We start from the raw sequence: 20,040 nt of genomic DNA, 5'->3' as shown, positions 1-20,040 counted from the left end.
ATGAATTTAACAAAAATATAAAACAGAAAATAGGATTTCAATTTTGAGAACCTGACCAGGTTATTAGGTGTCTGAATCTCCACTGAAAGAAGATCAGATACTAGTCCATCTGAGTCGTCACCACTCCCCACTGTTAGCAATGAATATAAGAAGAAAAGAAGCAGGCATGTGGGACTGTATAATATCAGCTTCTGCTCCAGCTTACTATCTGTTTTCACATAACCCTGACACCTTAGAAATGAATATATTCAATGACTCCACTTCCACGCCTCTCTGGGAGAGGGAATTTTAAAGTTTCAGAAGAGCATGACAGAAGAAACTCTTCCTTATTTCCTTCCTAGATGGGTGACCACTCCTTATTCTGCAAATGAACCCAAGACCCAGATATCCTCAATGGGTAAATATCTTCTTGGCATCTGCTACCACAAAACATTATAGGCTTCAACTAGATCACCATTAATTCTTCTAATCACTAACAACTAAAAGCCCTCATAAGACAATCCCTTCATCTCAAGAATCAGCCAAGTTAACCTCCTTTATATCTTCTCTGAATATCCCCAGTGCAATTATCTTCCTCCTTAAACAAGTATATGCAGTACTCCAAATACAGTCTTAACAGTGCAAGACATTTTTACTTTCATACTCCACCCATTGTAATACAGAGAATTAATTATGCTCTAAATGTATTTTCAATATCCTAATATGTTTAAATACCTTTCCATCTTTACAAAAAGTTACTAGAGAGACAATAAAATAACTAACATAAGGAAATGGAGATCCTGTTTCTTGACCTTCTCATTTCACCCCCTTGCCCTTTTTACTTAGTTTATTTGTGAGTTTGCTTCCAGTTCGTATTACTGTACATTGGAAATCAAACCTTTCTTGATTTTAAATCTTGATGAAATTGTTGTATATTACTATTAAAATAAGTTTTTAATGACTTATTAGTGGAACCACATTTGAAGAACATTAGACATTGGTATTTAAAATAAACCAAAATAGAAAATAAGGTTAGAAGATTACTGATTGTTCAAGAGTAATTCAGTGCAGTTTCCTATCAGAACATTTGATATAAAATAACCAATAAAATCAAAACCTCTAAAATTCCATATTGCATATGTATAAGAGTTTAATAAATCCACCAGATGTTGGAGGATAGAATCATCCACTCAACTAAAGACTACAGTGACATCAATAAAGGTCACTTTAATAGCCAAGCACAGTTAGCTTTGGGTCAAGTAGGAAATATGAAATATCAGGAAATCGAATTAAAAACTACAAAATATATCCAATAATTAATCAGCAAGGCACCTTATGAAAAGATGGCTTCCATACAAACTTGCATTTATCCACCAATACGCAACTCGATTACTCCAACACTTCCTTCAACCATAACATCGTACAAAATAATGCTGCAAAGTTTTTAAAATGGAAATTTAATGGGACTGATTAAGTGTTAAAACATCAATAGTTGATACTATAACTAAAGATCCTTCTCAGTACTTAGAAAACAGTCTGCTTGCATTTTCTTTCTTGAATGGGAAGTTAATATTTAGAAACATAGAAACATAGAAAACATACAGCACATTACAGGCTCTTCAGCCCACAAAGCTGTGCCGAACATGTCCCTACCTTAGAACTACCTAGGCTTTACCCATAGCACTCTATTTTACTAAGCTCTATGTAGCCATCCAGGAGTTACTTAAAAGACCCTATCGTTTCCACCTCCGCCACTGTTGCCAGCAGCCTATTCCACGCACTCACCACTCTGCGTAAAAAACTTACCCCTGACATCTCCTCTGTACCTACTTCCAAGCACCTTAAAACTATGCCTTCTCGTGCTGGCCATTTCAGCCCTAGGAAAAAGCCTCTGACTATCCACACAATCAATGCCTCTCATTATCTTGTACACCTCTATCAAGTCACCTCTCATCCTCTCATTTTTTTTCAAAAAACTAAGACAATATCCAGTTTCTGCTGTGCAGCAGTGAAATTTACAATAGAGATATTGGAATAAGCTCCTGAACATCACAAATAGTCTAGAACAGGGGTTCCCAAGTTTGGGGGCCATGGACCCCTCAGTCAATGGTAAGGATCCATGGCAAAAAAAAGTTTGGAAACCCCTAGTCTGGAAATATACTGGTGAAGCAGGAGTGGCAATAAATTTCATACATGGTAGCACAAAATGAATCTGGTTTATAAGCTGCCTGATATCCACCATGTTTTTTTATTACTTAAATTTTAAATAATGCTAAATTACAACTAAATAAATAAAGTAGGGATGCAGGATCAGGTGATGTGTTGTAGCTGAATGTTAATAAGATCAGAGAGTTAAATGTGCGGGAGAAGTTTGGGAGAAGTTGTTTGAACTCATGGACATTGACACCAGTGTAAGGGAAGGAAGGAATTGTTCTCATGGGATGGGCTTCACTTGAACCATGCTGGGATCAGGGTCCTGGCAAATTGTATAATGACAGCAATGGATAGAGCTTTAAACTAAAGAGTATAGTTCGGTGTGGCACGGGAGGGGGGAGTTCAACAGCTTGGGAAAGTAAGGATAAAGTAAAAGAGGAGAGTGCAGGAGTGGTTAATAAAATTTCCAAAATAAAGAATAAGATGGAAAGTTTAGAAAAGTGGAATAATTAAACATCAGGCAACATGGAGACAAGTTGAGAATAAGGTGGTGAATACAGGACTGAAGGCGTTATATTTGAATGCATGCTGCATATGGATTAAGGTCGATAAGTAGCTAGAAATTGGCAAGCGTGACGATGTCACTGAGTTGTGGCTGAAAGAAAATCACCATTGGGACCTTAACGTCCAAGGATACACATTGTGTTGAAAGAACAGGCAGGTAGGCAGAGAGCTGGGGTGGCTCTGTTGGTAAAAAATTAAATCCAATCCTTAGAAAGAGGTGACAAAGGACAGGAAGATGTAGAATCCTTGTGGGTAGAATAAAGGAACTCTAAGGGTAAAAAGACAAACACAAGAAAATCTGCAAATGCTGGAAATCCAAAGCAACGCACACAAAAAGCTGGAGGAACTCAGCAGGCAAGACAGCATCTATGGAAAAGAGTAAGCAGTCCGAAATGGGTCAGAAATGTCAACTGTTTATTCTTTTCCAAGGGTAAAAGACATTGATGAGAGTTATATACAGGCCACTGAACTGTAGCCAGGATCTGGGGTACAAATTACAACAGGAGAGAGAAAAGGTATGTAAAAAATGCAATGTTATCATGGTCATGGGGATTTAAATATGCAGGTAGATTGGGAATTAGTAGCATGTCTTTGAGATGCTTTTTAGAGCAGCTTGTTGTTGAGCCCACTGGAGAAATGACAATTCTGGATTAGATGTTGTGTAATGAACAAGATTTGATTAGGGAGCTTATGAAAGTGTAAGCCTTAGGAGGTAGTGATCATAATATTGTAAAATTCACCTTACAGTTTGAGAGGGAGACACTAGCAGACACAGCGGCATCATCATCAATGGCTGGAGTTTTTGGGAGCAATTTGGAAGTGCAAGATAGATACATCCCAAAGGAGAAGTAAGAGGAGGACGAGGCAACTATGGCTGACACAGGAAGTCAAAGGCAGCATAGCAAAGACAGCATGCTACACAGTGGACATATAGCACAAATTACTGGGAAGTTTGATGATTGGGAAGCTTTTAAAAACAAACAGAAGGAAACTAAAAAAGCATTAAAAAGAGAAAAGGTGAAATATAAAGAAAAGCTAGCCAATAACATAAAGGGATATAAAATGTTTCTCAGTTACATAAAGAGTAAAAGGGTGAGAATAGACATTGGACCACTGGAAAATGACTCTGCTGAGGTAGTAAAAGGGGACAAAGAATTACAGATGAATTTAATAAGTATTCTATATCGGATCTACACTGTGTAAGACACCAGCAGTACACCAAAAATTCAAGAGTGTCAGGGGGCATAAGTGCGTGTAGTTGCCATTAATAAGGAAAAGCTGGTTGGGAAGCTGAACGGTTTGAAAGTAAGTAAGTCACCTGGAACAGATGGACCATACCCCAGGGTTCTGAGAGAGGTAGCTGAAGAGATTGTGGCGGCTGCAATAGTGAACGTTGAAGAACCACTAGATTGTATAATGGTTCCAAAGGACTGGAGAATTGCAAATGTCACTCCACTCTTTAAGAAGGGAGGGAGACAAAGGACAGGATATTATTGGCGCTAGCTTGACGTCAGTGGTTGAGAAAGTGTTGAAGTCCATTATTAAGGATGAGGTTTTGGGGCACTTTTGGCACATGATAAAATAGACCGAAGTCAGCATGATTTCCTTATCAATCAGATCAATCTGTTCGAATTATTTGGGAAAATAACAGATAGGATAGACAAATTAGAGTCTGTGGATGTTCTTTACTTGGAATTTCAGAAAGCTTTAGAAAAGGTGGGGTAGCGGGGTGGAAATACGTCTCTACCAAAGGAGGCATCAGGTGCTTCGTCCCACTGCTAGACTGTAGGTCATCCTTGGACAAGGTGTAGCACCTGCTTCGCCCCCTCGATCAGTGTCATGTGAAGCCATGGCAGGGGGTGGTCGTATGAGCAACTGGTCCATATTACATGTCCTGTTATGTGAGCCCTGATGCCAGGCAGGCAACCTTGTGTAAAAAAATTTGCCTAGAAAAATCATGGTCAAAGAACATGATCACCTACATCATACAACATGGCACATAATGATGATGACGTAGAAGGTGCTGCAGATGAGGTTGCTAAATAATATTAGAGCCCATGATATTACAGGAAATATCATGATAGAAAATTGTCTGACTGGCATGAGGCAAAGAGAGAGAATAAAGCAGGTCTTATCACAAACAAAAGAAAATCTGCAGATGCTGGAAATCCAGAAACACACACAAAATGCTGGAGGAACTCAGCAGGCCAGGCAGCATCTACGGAAAAGAGTACAGTCGACATTTCAGGCTGAGACCCTTCATCAGGGTCTTTGCTGTTTGGCTGCTAATGGCGTTCAGCAGGGTTAGGTGTCGGATCTGCTGCTTTTCACATTACAGTGGATTCCAATTAAATCGGGCTATCTGTTAACCAGGGCAGCTACTTATTTGAGACAATTCTTTTAAAGAACAAAAAAGAATTCCCTTTGTTCTTTTGGGACACTATGCCACTTAATTGGGACAGGAAACTGTTGACAAATAGTTTCTAAGTGGTATTAGTCGTGAGCACTTGTATGGCCATTAGACTCTACACCTTGCTTAGAGCAAACAGTTTTTAAATAGCGTGTGTTTCTGTTCAAAGAGCAGTGATTTTTGTCACTGATAGTGGGTGATAATTAAGCAGTAAGAAAATTATGAAATGTTCTGCTCACCGGGATTTCGGGCTTGGAGATGGCAGAAACAAGCAGGAGAGGAAATGAAACAATTTCATTACTTCAACAAGCTAGGAAATATGAATAATTTGAAGGTATCCACAATCATCTTGAAGGTTACAATGAAAATGAAGACTTGAGATATGCAGTTGTCAAAAGCATTGTATGAAGGCAGTCTATTATCTGATTAGGAGTCTGCGCTGATTTTATTCATTTACAGTCAATCACAAAAAAATGGCAGCGCACACTGGATGAACTCTGTTGATAACTATTAGGAACTAATACAGATTTACAGTAATTTAGTAGGATTGGTAGTGTTTTAATTTGTTCTGTATTTCACTTAAATACATAATTTGTTTCTCAGTTAAATGGTAGTTGGTCACTTAAATATCTTTTAAATATTTTCCATGAAACATTGGCTAATTGGGCCAAAATGAAATTGTTCCTGATGTGTCCCAATTAACCAATATCCACTGTATATTTTAATGACCTGAATAACGGAACTGTTGGCTTTGAGGCTATGTTTCCAAAGATGCAAAGATAGGTGGAGGGGCAAGGAAGCAGAAAGTCTGCAGAAGGACTTAGACATATTAGGAGAACGGGTCAAGAAGTGGCAAATGGAAAATCGGCATAGGGAAGTGTATGGTCATGTACTTTGAAAGGAGGAATAAAGGCATAGTCTATATTCTAAATGGAGAACGAGTTCAGAAATTGGAGGTGTAAAGGGATTTGGGAGTCCTAGTGCAGGATTCCCTAAAGGTTAACTTGCAAGTTGAGTCTGTGGTAAGGAAAGAAAAAGCAATATTGACGTTCATTTTGAGAGGACTAGATAATAAAAGCAAGGATGGATTGCTGTGGCTTTATTCGGCATTGGTCAGTCCTCACTTGGGAATATTGTGAGCAGGTTTGGACCCTATATCCAAGGAAGGATTTGCTGGTACTGGAGCAGATCCAGAGAAGTTTAAGAAGATTGATCCCAGGAATGAAAGTCTTAATGTATCAGAATGAAAGGGTTAATGGCTCTTGGTCTGTATTGCTGAAGTTTAGAGAATGAGGGCTTTGCTCACTAAAGCCTACCACATATTGAAAGTCCTAGATAGAGTGGACATGAGCAAGTCATTTCCAATAGCGGGGGAGTCTAGGACCAGAGGGCACAGCCCCACAGTCGAAGAATGTTCCTTTAGAATAGATATGAGGGGGAATTTCTTTAGCCAAAGCACGGTGAATCTGTGGAACTCATTGCCACACATGGCTGTGGAGGCCAGGTCATTCGGTATATTTAAAATGGAGGTTGATAGGTTCTTGATTAGTAAGGTATCAAAGGTTATGGGGAGAAGGCAGAAGAGTAGGGTTGAGAGAGAAAATATATCAGCTTTTATGACTGAATGGTGGAGAAGATTCAAAGGGCTAAATGGCCTAACTCTGCTCATACGTCTTATGATCTTATGGATATAAGAGACGATGGATATAAGAGACGATGGCTATTAAAGATATCGCCAATTTGTCCAATTCTATTCTCACCCTCAGGTGATGGCAGTGTCAGACTCAAATTTACTGCTTTCAATGGGGCATCATTATTAACTATTATAGAATTAAATTTAAAAGATGAATTAAATCTTACATTATAATAAATAATACAATTAATTATGTTAGCAGTCAAAGTTACATTCAATGTTATGAAATTTCATGTCTCTGCTGAGCTGAGTTAACCTCCACTAACTTACATATACAATAACATTTATGCAAATTAAATCAATCTAAAGAATAATAAAGAAAATTAGCAGAATGTGATTTTTAACAGATAGGGTCAAATCTCACAGTGCCCAAAGTAGTGGTGTGTGATTTCTGCTATCCTACATTCATCTGAACCAGATCAAAGGGACTAGACCTCCACATCTTCAAGATGTTGGTGAGATGAAGTAGATCTCATATCCTTGATTCTCAAATGGTAGGGTAGCAATTTATAATGGATGAAAGTTGGGGCTGGGTTATCTCCAACATGACACTGGAAACTGAATGTGGTGTCCAGCCACAGAATTGAGTTTTGGGATTGACAGCAGACTAGAACTGCCAATCCCCTTCAGCAAGATCTGCCCACCGTGTCAAGTTGGGTGACGTTACATATCTTTTGAATACACTGCACCTCACCAATTATGTTACAAACACAATTTCTAAGAATTAACATTGTTAGCATTGACAGAGAATGAAGTGTCCCATCAGCTCCCAAATGGCATTAAAATTTAATCAAAGTGTACAAGAATCACTGAAACTCTACAGGAGCAGACTGCTCTTTGTCAGCGTTATCTTATGCAGATGACCATACATTGTTTAAGAAGGTATTTTCCACAAACAAATACCAACACATCAGCAAAGTTGGGCAAAGAAATGGACATAGAAAGATTGTAAAATAATCTAAATGGGAACTTATCATCACTTTTACTAAATCAACTGAATGAGCTATAACTCACATATCACTTTAGTGTTTTAGCTACACTACCACACGTCTTTAATAAAAATGGTATCTCATAGTTTAAATGCAAATAATCCACTTTTTATGAAATTTAAGATTCAGAGAATGGAATTGATAAAATTTGCTACAAATTTACTTTCGACAGGAATATTTCTAGACACAAAGTACTCCCAGGAGTGAAGAAAATGTCATAATACCAATCAGCAGTTGAGCTAAAATGATTGAGCTCCTCTTAAGTGGTTGAAGACCTACAGAAAAAAAAGCTTTTTTTTGCTTCTGGTAGCAGGGAGCTGAAGTGAAAACATTATTTAAATTCTGAGTGCACACACAAGCTGAACTAGCTGCATCCTTGCAACCTAAGCACAGCCTCAAGGGAAGATGCTCTACTGACAAATTAATACCTTAGAGAAAAGATCAGAATGGTGGCAATGAACTCATTTGTTCCTCACAATAATAAAGAATGGCTTTTTTCATTACCACGGCGGTGATTGTTGCCATGGTGACTTGGACTTACCTCATTGCTTCACGAAGTGCTCCTCGCTCACTGAGAGTGGTGTGTTTGATGTCATCAAAATTATTCTCTAGCTTCTCATAGCTCTGGAATAAACCAAAAGGTAAAGACATTTCTCATATAAGCATTCACTTTTATTCTCATATATTAAAACGCATCTCTTTTCAAGCAACATATCCTATGGAGTGACTCCGATGCATAATCAAAATTGACATTATAAACCTGCCAAAAGTCAATCTTATTCACAATGTGGTTGTCATGGAAATCTTATCACTAACTCCCCATGTATGAGAGGGATGCACACAAGAAGCGAAGCATGTATATCTGATTACAAATACTCCATTCTAATGCATATCTTAATATTTTATGCTTGAAACTATATATGTTTCCTATTTAAATAGTTTGTTTTCCCTAAGGCAGTTTTTCTAAGGGTGGAAAACTAGCTGCTTCTGAATAACTCTGTGTGAGATGTAAATATCCCTGGGACAAGATAAATCACAGGTCTCTAACAAATAAAGTAATATAAAACATACACACAACAGCAGCAATCATACTCTCAAGTTGTTTTGAGCTTCAGCTTTAAAGAGAGCTGTCTTTAAAACAGCCGGGTATTTTTAGATTCCCAAGCATATTTTGATTTAATTTTCTTTAAATGGAGTTTTAGAAAAGAAATAAGAAAAAGTGGGAACGGAAGAGAATAAGGAAAGCAGAACACAAATGTTAGAACAGGAATTTGCAGCAATAAATTAAAAAAGGAAGGTTATTGAACAGAGGAAATAAAGGAGAACAAGGAAAAGAGAGAGGGCATTTAACAGACTTATTCCAAACCAGAACATAAATTACAATGAAGCACTATTAGATTACAGCAAGGAATACAGCAAATTCATAATAATTTGGACATCATTCAGATTCATTGCACATAATCAAACCCACTCATTCTCCTTTTCTTCTTTTATTACCTCCTAAACAACACTGGATGAATTGTTATAGTTATTTATATATTATTGAATTATCACTTCCCATAAATTGCACATAACAATTTTGATAACCTCCTTATCATTACATCTGTAGCAGAAGAATCTTATTCGTACCCACTTTACACTGACCTCAACATAAACTTTCAGTTGTTCAAGAAACTATTTAGAAAAGAGATTGCACAGAAAAGTTATAAGGATTTCGCCAGGAGTTGAGAACCTGAGTTAAAGAAGGATATGACTTTATTCCCTAGAGCGTAGGAGAATGAGGTTCAACATTACGTGGGGCATAAATAGGGTAAATGCAAGCAGACTTTTCCACTGAGGTTGGGTGAGATTAGAACTAGAGGTCATGGGTTAAAGGAGAAAAGTAAAATGTTTAAGGGGAGCACAATGGGGAACATCTTCAGTCAGAGGGTGCTAATAGTGTGGAACTAGCTGCCAGAGGAGGTAGTGGATGTGTGTTTGATTTCAACATTTAAGAGAAATTTGGATAGGTACATTGATGAGAGGCATATGGGGGGCTATGACTTGGGTGCAAGTCAATGGGACTAGCCAGAATAATATTTGACATGGATTAGATGGACCAAAAGGCCTGTTTCTGTGCTGTATTGTTGTATGACATTATGACCCTAAAAGCATTTGCAGTTTTACCCTTTATTATTTACAAGAGATCGAAGTAATTAATGGCTTTTCTTCACTGCCTGAAGGAATGAATACAACCTGGAGTCGCTGGAGACCTAAGGTATGTTGTCAGTGGTGAGTTACCATGTCTGCTGTTAGGCATATAGAAAACATTTGTATTTATGTTTTTACAATGTAAGGTTAAAGCACTAGAGATTCTGCAGCTGCTTGAAATCTTGAACAACATGCACAAAATGCTGGAGGAACTCAGCAGGTAAGTCAGCATCTATGGAGAGGAATAAACATTCCTGATGAAGAGTCTCGGCCTGAAACACTGACTGTTTATTCCTCTCTATAGATGCTGCCTGACCTGCTGAGTTTCTCCAGCACTTTGTGTATATCAAAGATGCTTTCCTGTTAAGTGAAATCTAGATCTGAAATGTTGAGGCCCTGCATGACTGCAGATTTTTGAGCTGCAAAATGCTTTTATATGCCAGAACTAGCTGTGCTGCGGTGTATTAAATATTGTAAACATATTAGATGAAACTCTGAACAATTCCAAGCAACACTTTAACTCCTTGTGAACTCACTGCATGTAAGATATTTGTACAAGTTAAACACTGTAGGTTTGTTAAATGCTTGCTAATAGTGGCTGGATTCTTTTTGGCCTTAGGCACTAGTAGCATGAGAACAAAAGACCAGCAATTTTTTCTGCTTGTGGATTGAACCCCTATTTATTGAGGTACCTTTTGCTCAGTTCTTGGAACTTCACCTGGACTGAGAAAATGTGATCATCAGTGCCTTGGATAGACCCAGGGTGATTTCACGAGTTGGAATTAGTTGTTCCCCCAACAAAGCAACAATCAAATGGAGATTATAAATCATGAGACTACAAATCAAATCTGAAATCTTTGTAGCTCATGACATAGTATTTAGTGTGGTTCACTTGTGCTTTCTGTTTTAATGATAACAAATTAGGCTCAAGTTACTTTGTCAGGTTTGTATGCTTACTACCACATTTCCTGGACACTCAAGTTGGTTTGGATCTTTTGAGCCTGATCAACCCACCCCATTACACTAGCCCCACCCAAAATGAAAGAATGTTGACCACCAGTGTTGCCAGATATCAAAGCTGTCAATGACTGAATGCTTCTGAACCATTCAGATATCTTCATTTGAAAGCAGAGGCTGCTGACGTTGAACTGGACGAGGGGTATTCTATTTGATTTACTGGGGGATCGGTGAGAGCAGGAACGTAGGAAATAATCACCTCAGATACGTAAAATTGTTTGGTTTTTAATAATTATGATTTAGAAACATTTAAAATTTTAAAAACATTAGCAAATATTTAAAACTATTAAAGCAAACACAATCAATTTAAGACATGTATATTATCTTGTACTTCTCCTTCTCCATTGCAAAAATGGTTATGGAACTGAGTAAGATTGTGTACTGCCTTTGGACTTCAAATAGAACCAAGAAACAATCGAGAAGTGCAGCCATTAAACTCAATATTTCTGCACTGAGCAAGTTAATCTGATTTGAGCTGCTCAGAATTTCCACCACATTCAGGGCTAGTGGCTTTAGAATCAGGCCCACAAACCAGCAAGGGTGACAGATTGTGAAACTGAACAGGATACTTGCTGGGAAAATTTGAATATGCTTGCAATTTGGAAACAGAGGAAATGTATGGAAAAATGCAAAGTTCTTTACAAAAGGGACAATAAAAATTCTGGAATACTTGCTCATCTGCACTGAGTTTTCCTAAGGGGAACATAGCAACAGTAAGAGGAAGACAAAAAAAATATACAGTTGCAGCTGAAAATTTGTTGACATTACTGTATTAGCTTATGACTTAGGATTTAGTTATATAAATGTCTATCTGCATGAAGTACAATGATTTACTTGTGTTTTCAGTCAAGTGTGGCTTATTACTACTGATGCTGAAGTGTTGCTGCAGAGGGGAAGAGCTGGATGTTAAAGCTAGGGCCTGCCAGTGACCAGAATCATCCAAGGACTGGTGACAGTGATTGTTGGGGATAAATTATCAAGGCTTGAGCGCAATGCTGCTGGAATTCCTCAAGGAACTATGCCCAGAGCAACCATTTCAGTTATTTCATTCTTCTAATACAAAACCAGGAGTGGAATTGAGAGAAGGATATAGCTTGGGAGAAAAAAAAACACTCCTTATTGAACAATATTATGGAACCATGTTCTCCAGCAGCAGTCTTCAAAGAATCCAAATAACAACCTACTCAAGATCTTTCATATTCCAGGACAAATAAAACAGTTCTCATTACACTGAAGATGGAACACAACAGCACATAAGCAGATACTTAAATAGCCATGAAAATTGACTTATATGAGAGCTGCCTTGTGATAGGCTGTGGATGGTGAATGCATCAGTCTATGGGGAGATGAATCCAGGTATTGGAACAGGCAAGTCACTTTCGCCCAGGGTCAAGAAATTCTACATTAAGTTTAACAGGATTGTGAAACAGAATCTGGTTAGATGGTCTGATGCTAAAATATCACTCAGTTAAGGGGTAACAATCCTGATATCCATGAAAAGACTGTGCTAGATACTAATCGGGCATAATAATCTAAATGACAACTAAGGTAAGATGACAATAGGGCCAGCATGAGGGAAAACCTAGATGACAAAATCTTTTATCAAAAGCCTTAATAAAGTGACCTGTTTCTGATCAGAATTCATCTGTTATGTGGCAAAGATAAATAACACTTTTAGACTCCAGAGAGTGCATAAAAATATTTAATAAAATCTTTTGAATGAGGGGCTTCCATAATGTGGACGGATTGGAGATTCTGAGATTAGTAGCGGGTAGAGATACTCAGTGTCTTGGCTAAGTGGGGAAAAGAAAGAAATGCCCTTTCATTGGAAAGATCATAAACCAAGTAAATGAATTTAAAACATGCAGGCCTCCTGCAGCGAGCATGATCGGAGGATAATCTGAAATTCATCGCCTAATGCTTCAGATCATATAGAAATAGCAAACACAGGAAACACAGCCCCATCAAGGATGTTCTGATTGTTGGCTTCAACTCCATGTCCCTGTCTAATATTTAATTCCCAAGCAGTTCCAAAACCTTGCAACCTCTGCCTCGATGACACTTAATGCCTCAGCGCTCACGGCTCTCTGGGTTTGAGCATGGTGGGCACAGAACAGTTATCACTTTCAAAAGGAAAATGGATAGATACTTGAGAGAAAGAAAATATACAGTGGCGATGAAGAAGGAACCTGTTAAGTTTCTCTTCATAAAGACGAACAGTATGGGTAAAATCTAACGCATTTTTATTCGGGACACTCCAACTAAGATGACCACATGCGCACAGCTCACCAATGTGACTTCCAGTACTGGGCCTGAACTGCACACTAGGAATTGAAGTTCTTTATTACATACACACATATGGCACAAACCAGGGAACAGGATGCTTTATAGTGTTCTTGCAGGAATGTTAACTTCTAACTGTAGTAGGTTATTTGGACATGCAAGCAAAATTTATTATCCATTATGTTCAGTATCCAAATTCAATATTTTCTGACAGAGTTCCCTTGCCCAATTCCCTTGCCTTCTACTTTACATGGGGAATTAAAAAATCCTTTCTGTCGCGTTCAGTGTATTTCCTTCTACAATGGTTCATGTGTCTTTTATCGAAGTTATCAGCTTCATCTTGTGTTTCAGTAGTACAATTGCTAGCTCCCCAATAGAAAAGAAACAAACTTTTAGATTTCTTTTCCTTGTAAAGAATAATCACCCATCGCTTTGTTTTATCCCACCATTATTTCAAGTTTTATCTCCCTTACACTCATATTCTTTAGGGAATACTTTAAAACAGAAGCCAATCTGCCTGCACCAGTGGAAGTTAAAGAAACCTTAGTACTCAAAATGGCCATTTAAACAACTGAGAGAACAATGTATTTTGAAATATTGGGAATTTGTATTTAAAAGCAATAAATGATCAGTACTTGGAATCTGCTGTCTGATGTGCAAGTGGGAACGGATTAAATAGGAAGCTACTAAGGGTAATTAGACAAAAGAAAATTTTATGGAGAAAATAATTGTGTGAATATTGGAAAAGTGCCAGCCAATCTGACAAACTAGTTCTGAAAAGAGCCTGAGTAAATTTGATGGACAAATAGCCTTTTCCAATGCTGTCCTGTTTATAATTTTATTGATAGCAGTACCTTGATCAGAAACAAAATAATGGCAGTAAGATAACTAAACACAGTCTGCATGGATTTTAGAAAAGCTTTTAATCAGGGCCTCACGACAGACTGACCAAAACTAAAAACTCATGGGATTCAGGGGAGAGTGGCAACTGAATTAAAAACTGGAAAATCAAAGGATTACAGTTGATGGGTGTTTTTGAAGGTTATTATCTGCAGGATCCACATGACTCAGTACATGGGTCCTTTTTTGACATATGTATAAATGACTTAGATTTAACAAAGGATCATTATAAATAGGTTATCAGGTGATACAAACATTGACCGGGAGTTTGACTGTGAGAGGAAAACATTAGGAAGACATGGCTAGTTGGAATTGGAAGTAGTTTATTGTTTTTACATACATCGAAGTACAGTGAAAAGCTTGTCCTTCATACTGCTGGCCAGCTCCATCACGGACACTATCTTACCCACCCATCAAGGACAGATTCAAAAGGAGATACATCAGAAAGGTGGCATCCTTCATTAAGGACCCCCACAATCCAGGACATGCACCCTTCTCATTACTACCATCAGAGAGTAAGAACAGGACCCTAAAAACACACACATAACATTTTAGGAACAGCTTCTTCCCCTCTGCCATTAGATTTCTGAATGGTCCATTGGTCAATGAATCCATGCGCGTGTGCCGCACACACACACACACACACACACACACACACACACACGCGCACACACACACTAGAGACAGAGAGAGAGAAAGAGAGAACATAGAACGTAGAAAACCTACAGCACAATACAGGCCCTTCGGCCCACAATGCTGTGCCGAACATATACTTACTTTAGAAATTACCTAGGCTGACCCATTTTTCTAAGCTCCATGTACCTATAGAAACATACAAAATAGGTGCAGGAGTAGGTCATTCGGCCCTTCGAGCCTGCACCGCCATTCAGTATGGTCATGGACGATCATCCAACTCAGAACCCTGTACCAGCCTTCCCTCCATACCCCCTGATCCCTTTAGCCACAAGGGCCATATCTAACTCCCTCTTAAATATAGCCAATCAACTGGCCTCAACTGTTTCCTGTGGCAGAGAATTCCACAGATTCACCACTCTCTGAGTGAAGAAGTTTTTCCTCATCTTGGTCCTAAAAGGCTTCCCCTTTATCCACAAACTGTGACCGCTCGTTCTGAACTTCCCCAATATCGGGATAAATCTTCCTGCATCTAGCCTGTCCAATCCCTTTAGGATTTTATACGTTTCAATAAGATCCCCCTCAATCTTCTAAATTCCAACAAGTATAAGCCTAGTTCATCCAGTCTTTCATCATATGAAAGTCCTGCCATCCCAGGAATCAATCTGGTGAACCTTCTTTGTACTCCTTCTATGGCAAGGATGTCTTTCCTCAGATCAGGGGACCAAAACTGCACACAATACTCCACGTGTGGTCTCACCAAGGCCTTGTACAACTGCAGTAGTACCTCCCTGCTCCTGTACTCGAATCCTCTCGCTATAAATGCCAGCATACCATTCGCCTTTTTCACCGCCTGCTGTACCTGCATGCCCACTTTCAATGACTGGTGTATAATGACACCCAGGTCTCGTTGCACCTCCCCTTTTCCTAATCGGCCACCATTCAGATAATAATCTGTTTTCCTGTTTTTGCCACCAAAGTGGATAACCTCACATTTATCCACATTAAATTGCATCTGCCATGAATTTGCCCACTCACCTAACCTATCCAAGTCACCCTGCATCCTCTTAGCATCCTCCTCACAGCTAACACTGCCGCCCAGCTTTGTGTCATCTGCAAACTTGGAGATGCTGCATTTAATTCCCTCATCCAAGTCATTAATATATATTGTAAACAACTGGGGTCCCAGCACTGAGCCTTGCGGTACCCCACTAGTTACTGCCTGCCATTCTGAAAAGGTCCCATTTATTCCCACTCTTTGATTCCTGTCTGCCAACCAATTCTCTATCCACATCAATACCTTACCCCCAATTCCGTGTGCTTTAAGCTTGCACACTAATCTCCCGTGTGGGACCTTGTCAAAAGCCTTTTGAAAATCCAAATATACCACATCCACTGGTTCTCCCCTATCCACTCTACTAGTTACATCCTCAAAAAATTCTGTGAGATTCGTCAGACATGATTTTCCTTTCACAAATCCATGCTGACTTTGACCGATGATTTCACTGCTTTCCAAATGTGTTGTTATCACATCTTTGATAACTGACTCTAGCAGTTTCCCCACCACCGATGTCAGGCTAACCGGTCTAAAATTCCCCAGTTTCTCTCTCCCTCCTTTTTTAAAAAGTGCGGTTACATTAGCCACCCTCCAATCCTCAGGAACTAGACCAGAATCTAAAGAGTTCCGAAAAATTATCACTAATGCATCCACTATTTCTTGGGCTACTTCCTTAAGCACTCTGGGATGCAGACCATCTGGCCCTGGGGATTTATCTGCCTTTAATCCCTTCAATTTACCTAACACCACTTCCCTACTAACATGCATTTCCCTCAGTTCCTCCATCTCACTGGACCCTCTGTCCCCTACTATTTCTGGAAGATTATTTATGTCCTCCTTAGTGAAGACAGAACCAAAGTAATTATTCAATTGGTCTGCCAATGCCTTGCTCCCCATAATCAATTCACCTGTTACTGTCTGTAGGGGACCTACATTTGTCTTAACCAATCTTTTTCTTTTCACATATCTATAAAAGCTTTTACAGTCAGTTTTTATGTTCCCTGCCAGTTTTCTCTCATAATCTTTTTTCCCCTTCCTTATTAAGCCCTTTGTCCTCCTCTGCTGAACTCTGAATTTCTCCCAGTCCTCAGGTGAGCCACTTTTTCTGGCTAATTTGTATGCTTCTGCTTTGGAATTGATACTATCCCTAATTTCCCATGTCAGCCACAGGTGCACTACCTTCCTTAATTTATTCTTTTGCCAAACTGGGATGAACAATTGTTGTAGTTCATCCATGTGATCTTTAAATTCTTGCCATTGCATATCCACCGCCAACCCTTTAAGTGTCATTTGCCAGTCTACCTTAGCTAATTCACATCTCATACCTTCAAAGTTACCCTTCTTTAAGTTCAGAACCTTTGTTTCTGAATTAACTATGTCACTCTCCAGCTGAATGAAGAATTCCACCGTATTATGGTCACTCTTACCCAAGGGGCCTCTCACGACAAGATTGCTAATTAACCCTTCCTCATTGCTCAATACCCAGTCTAGAATAGCCTGCTCTCTAGTTGGTTCCTCAACAGGTTGGTTCAATAAACCATCCCGCATACATTCCAAGAAATCCTCTTCCTTAGCACCCTTACCAATTTGGTTCATCCAATCTATATGTAGATTGAAGTCACCCATTATAACTGCTTTTCCTTTATTGCACACATTTCTAATTTCCTGTTTAATACCATCCCCAACCTCACTACTACTGTTAGGTGGCCTGTACACAACTCCCACCAGCGTTTTCTGCCCCTTAGTGTTATGCAACTCTACCCATATCGATTCCACATCCTCCTGGCTAATGTCCTTCCTTTCTATTGCATTAATCTCCTCTCTAACCAGCAAGAGTCCAAGAGTCTCTTAAAAGACCCTATCGTATCCACCTCCACCACCATTGCCGGCAGCCCATTCCACTCACTCACCACTCTTTGCGTAAAAAAAACTTACCCCTGACACCTCCTCTGTACCTGCTTCCAAGCACCTTAAAGCTGTGCCCTCTCGTGTTAACCAGAAAGAGAGATACAGTAGACAGCAGTGTACTTCTGCAACATTACAACAAATGTCAATGATAATAAACTTGATTCCGATTTTGCTCATATAGCTCAAACCATTACATTGTCCATTAAAGTAGTACAAGGTAAAACAATAACAATACAGAATAAAATGTAACAGGCACAAAGAAAGTGCAATGCGCATTGGCAATTTGGTGCAAGATCATGAGATAGCTTGAGGTCGAGAGTACATCTTATACAGTTGGAGATAAAAGAGCAATGGAATATAATCCATTTAGAAAATACAGCAAGACAAGAAAATATGCAATAAATAGAAGCATGCTAAGAGATGTGGAGGAACAAAGGAAATTCGGGGTGTACGTGCAGAGATTTTTAAAGACAAGATAGGCTAAAAAAGCAGTTGTTAAGCCTTATTGACTGGGCAAGGAACGGAGTACAAAAGAGAGGGATATTGTTAGAACTATAACTCCTCTTCTCAGGCAGATCTTAAAAATTAACAATAACTTGTGTAATTCCAGTTTCGGGGAATCTGAGGTGGCTGATATAGCCAGTGTGAGATGCACAACACCTGCTACAGATGGGGTAACAATTGCTTGAAGAGGCAGGTGACAGAGCTGTTCGAAAGATCAACATTTCTTCTGCAGCTTTTTCTCCCATTAAAAAGACTTGAGATACTTAGTGCCTTCCCAAATGTTCCTTCTCCTTTTTGAGTGCTATCAAGGATAAGCACAGATCAATCAATGCAGCATATTGTTTCAGTGAGGCTGTGAGAATATTGTTGAAATCGTATCTATGTTGTCTTGGAAATCTTTTGATTTGAGAGCCTGCAGCAGTTCCTTTAGAGTTTGAGTGTCAGTCGTGAAGATAACATAGCCTACCTAATGCAGCTGGTTGGGTACAATCCATACCTCAATGCTGTAAATGCTGGTGTGGGAGTGGACAATGGTATTGATTTGTTTACCCTGACAGTGGATTTCAATGATATTGCAGAGGAAGCATTGACAACAACTGCCCAGGGCTTCGAGGTGCCTGCTGAATGTAGTCCATGTCTCTGAAGTATTCAGAAAGGCAGGGATTGCTGCTACCTGGTAGACCAAGCACATGCTGGATTTGAGGCCTTCATCTTCTAATACACGTTTCCCTCTGAAGATAAAAGGCTTTGCCAATGCAATCTCTTTATGGATGACCTGCTGTATTACAGCTTGAAAGTGACCTTTTAAAAAACAATTTGTATTTTCCAGAACCTCTTAATAAGGCTTTATGGCATTGTAAAGCAAGGCTAAAGTGCTAGTGATACTGTAATCTAAGTCCACTGGCTCACGTGCTTCACTGAATGAGTCACTGATGCTTTGGATTCGCTTTTGCAAAGTTTACATAAGTAAGCATCAATTGCACAATGCATCTAAAGTAATTTTGGTTCTGCAGCAGAAATGAAAGTCACCCTTGTAGTTTAGTTCCAGTTTAGTGGGAAACTACTTGAAGGAGAGGTGTAATATTGTTTTTTTAATTCATTTACAGGATGTGGGCATCGCCAGCTAAGCCAGCGTTTATCACCCATCCCTAGTTGCCCTTGAGAAGGTGGAGGTGAGCTGCCTTCTTGAACCACTGCAGGCCCTGAGGTGTAGGTACACCCACAGCGCTGTTAGGGAGGGAATTCCATGATTTTGACCCAGCAACAATGAAGAAACGGCGATATGTTTCCAAGTCAGGATGGTGAGTGACGAGGAGGGGGATTTCCAAGTAGTGGCGTCCCCAAGTATCTACTGTTCTCGTCCCTCTTGATGAAAGTGATCATGGGTCTGGAAAGTGCAGCCTTAGGGATTCTGGTGTGTTGTTTGCAAGTGCATCTTGTAGATAGTACACACTGCTGCAACTGTTCGTCAATGGCAGAGGGATTGGATGCTTGTGGAAGGGGTACCAATCGAGTGGGCTGCCTTGTACTGGATGGTGTCAAGCTTCTTGAGTGTTGATGAATTACTCGCCATTCATCCAGATGAGTGGCGAGTATTCCATTACACTCCTGACCTGAGCCTCGACCTGGACAGGATTTGGGGAGTCAGGTGGTGAGTTACGTGCCACAAGATTCCTAGCCTTTGACTTGCTCTGGTAGTCACAGTGTTTACATGGCTAGACTAATTCAGTTTCCTATCAAAGGTAACCCCCGGGATGTT

General features: G+C 39.4%; 1 protein-coding gene across 1 annotated transcript in view; it reads right to left on the bottom strand.

Annotated features, from left to right (window-relative positions):
* Positions 1-20,040, bottom strand: part of LOC134354991 (dihydropyrimidine dehydrogenase [NADP(+)]-like) — a 921,558-nt gene that overhangs the window by 687,142 nt on the left and 214,376 nt on the right. The window contains exon 3 of the mRNA XM_063064591.1: positions 8,331-8,413. Coding sequence (XP_062920661.1) covers positions 8,331-8,413 — 83 coding nt within the window. The remainder of the gene's footprint in view (positions 1-8,330; positions 8,414-20,040) is intronic.

The sequence above is a fragment of the Mobula hypostoma genome, chromosome 12 (assembly GCF_963921235.1).
Source record: "Mobula hypostoma chromosome 12, sMobHyp1.1, whole genome shotgun sequence".
Lineage (NCBI taxonomy): Eukaryota > Metazoa > Chordata > Chondrichthyes > Myliobatiformes > Myliobatidae > Mobula > Mobula hypostoma.
This window is presented reverse-complemented; position numbering and strand designations above follow the sequence as displayed.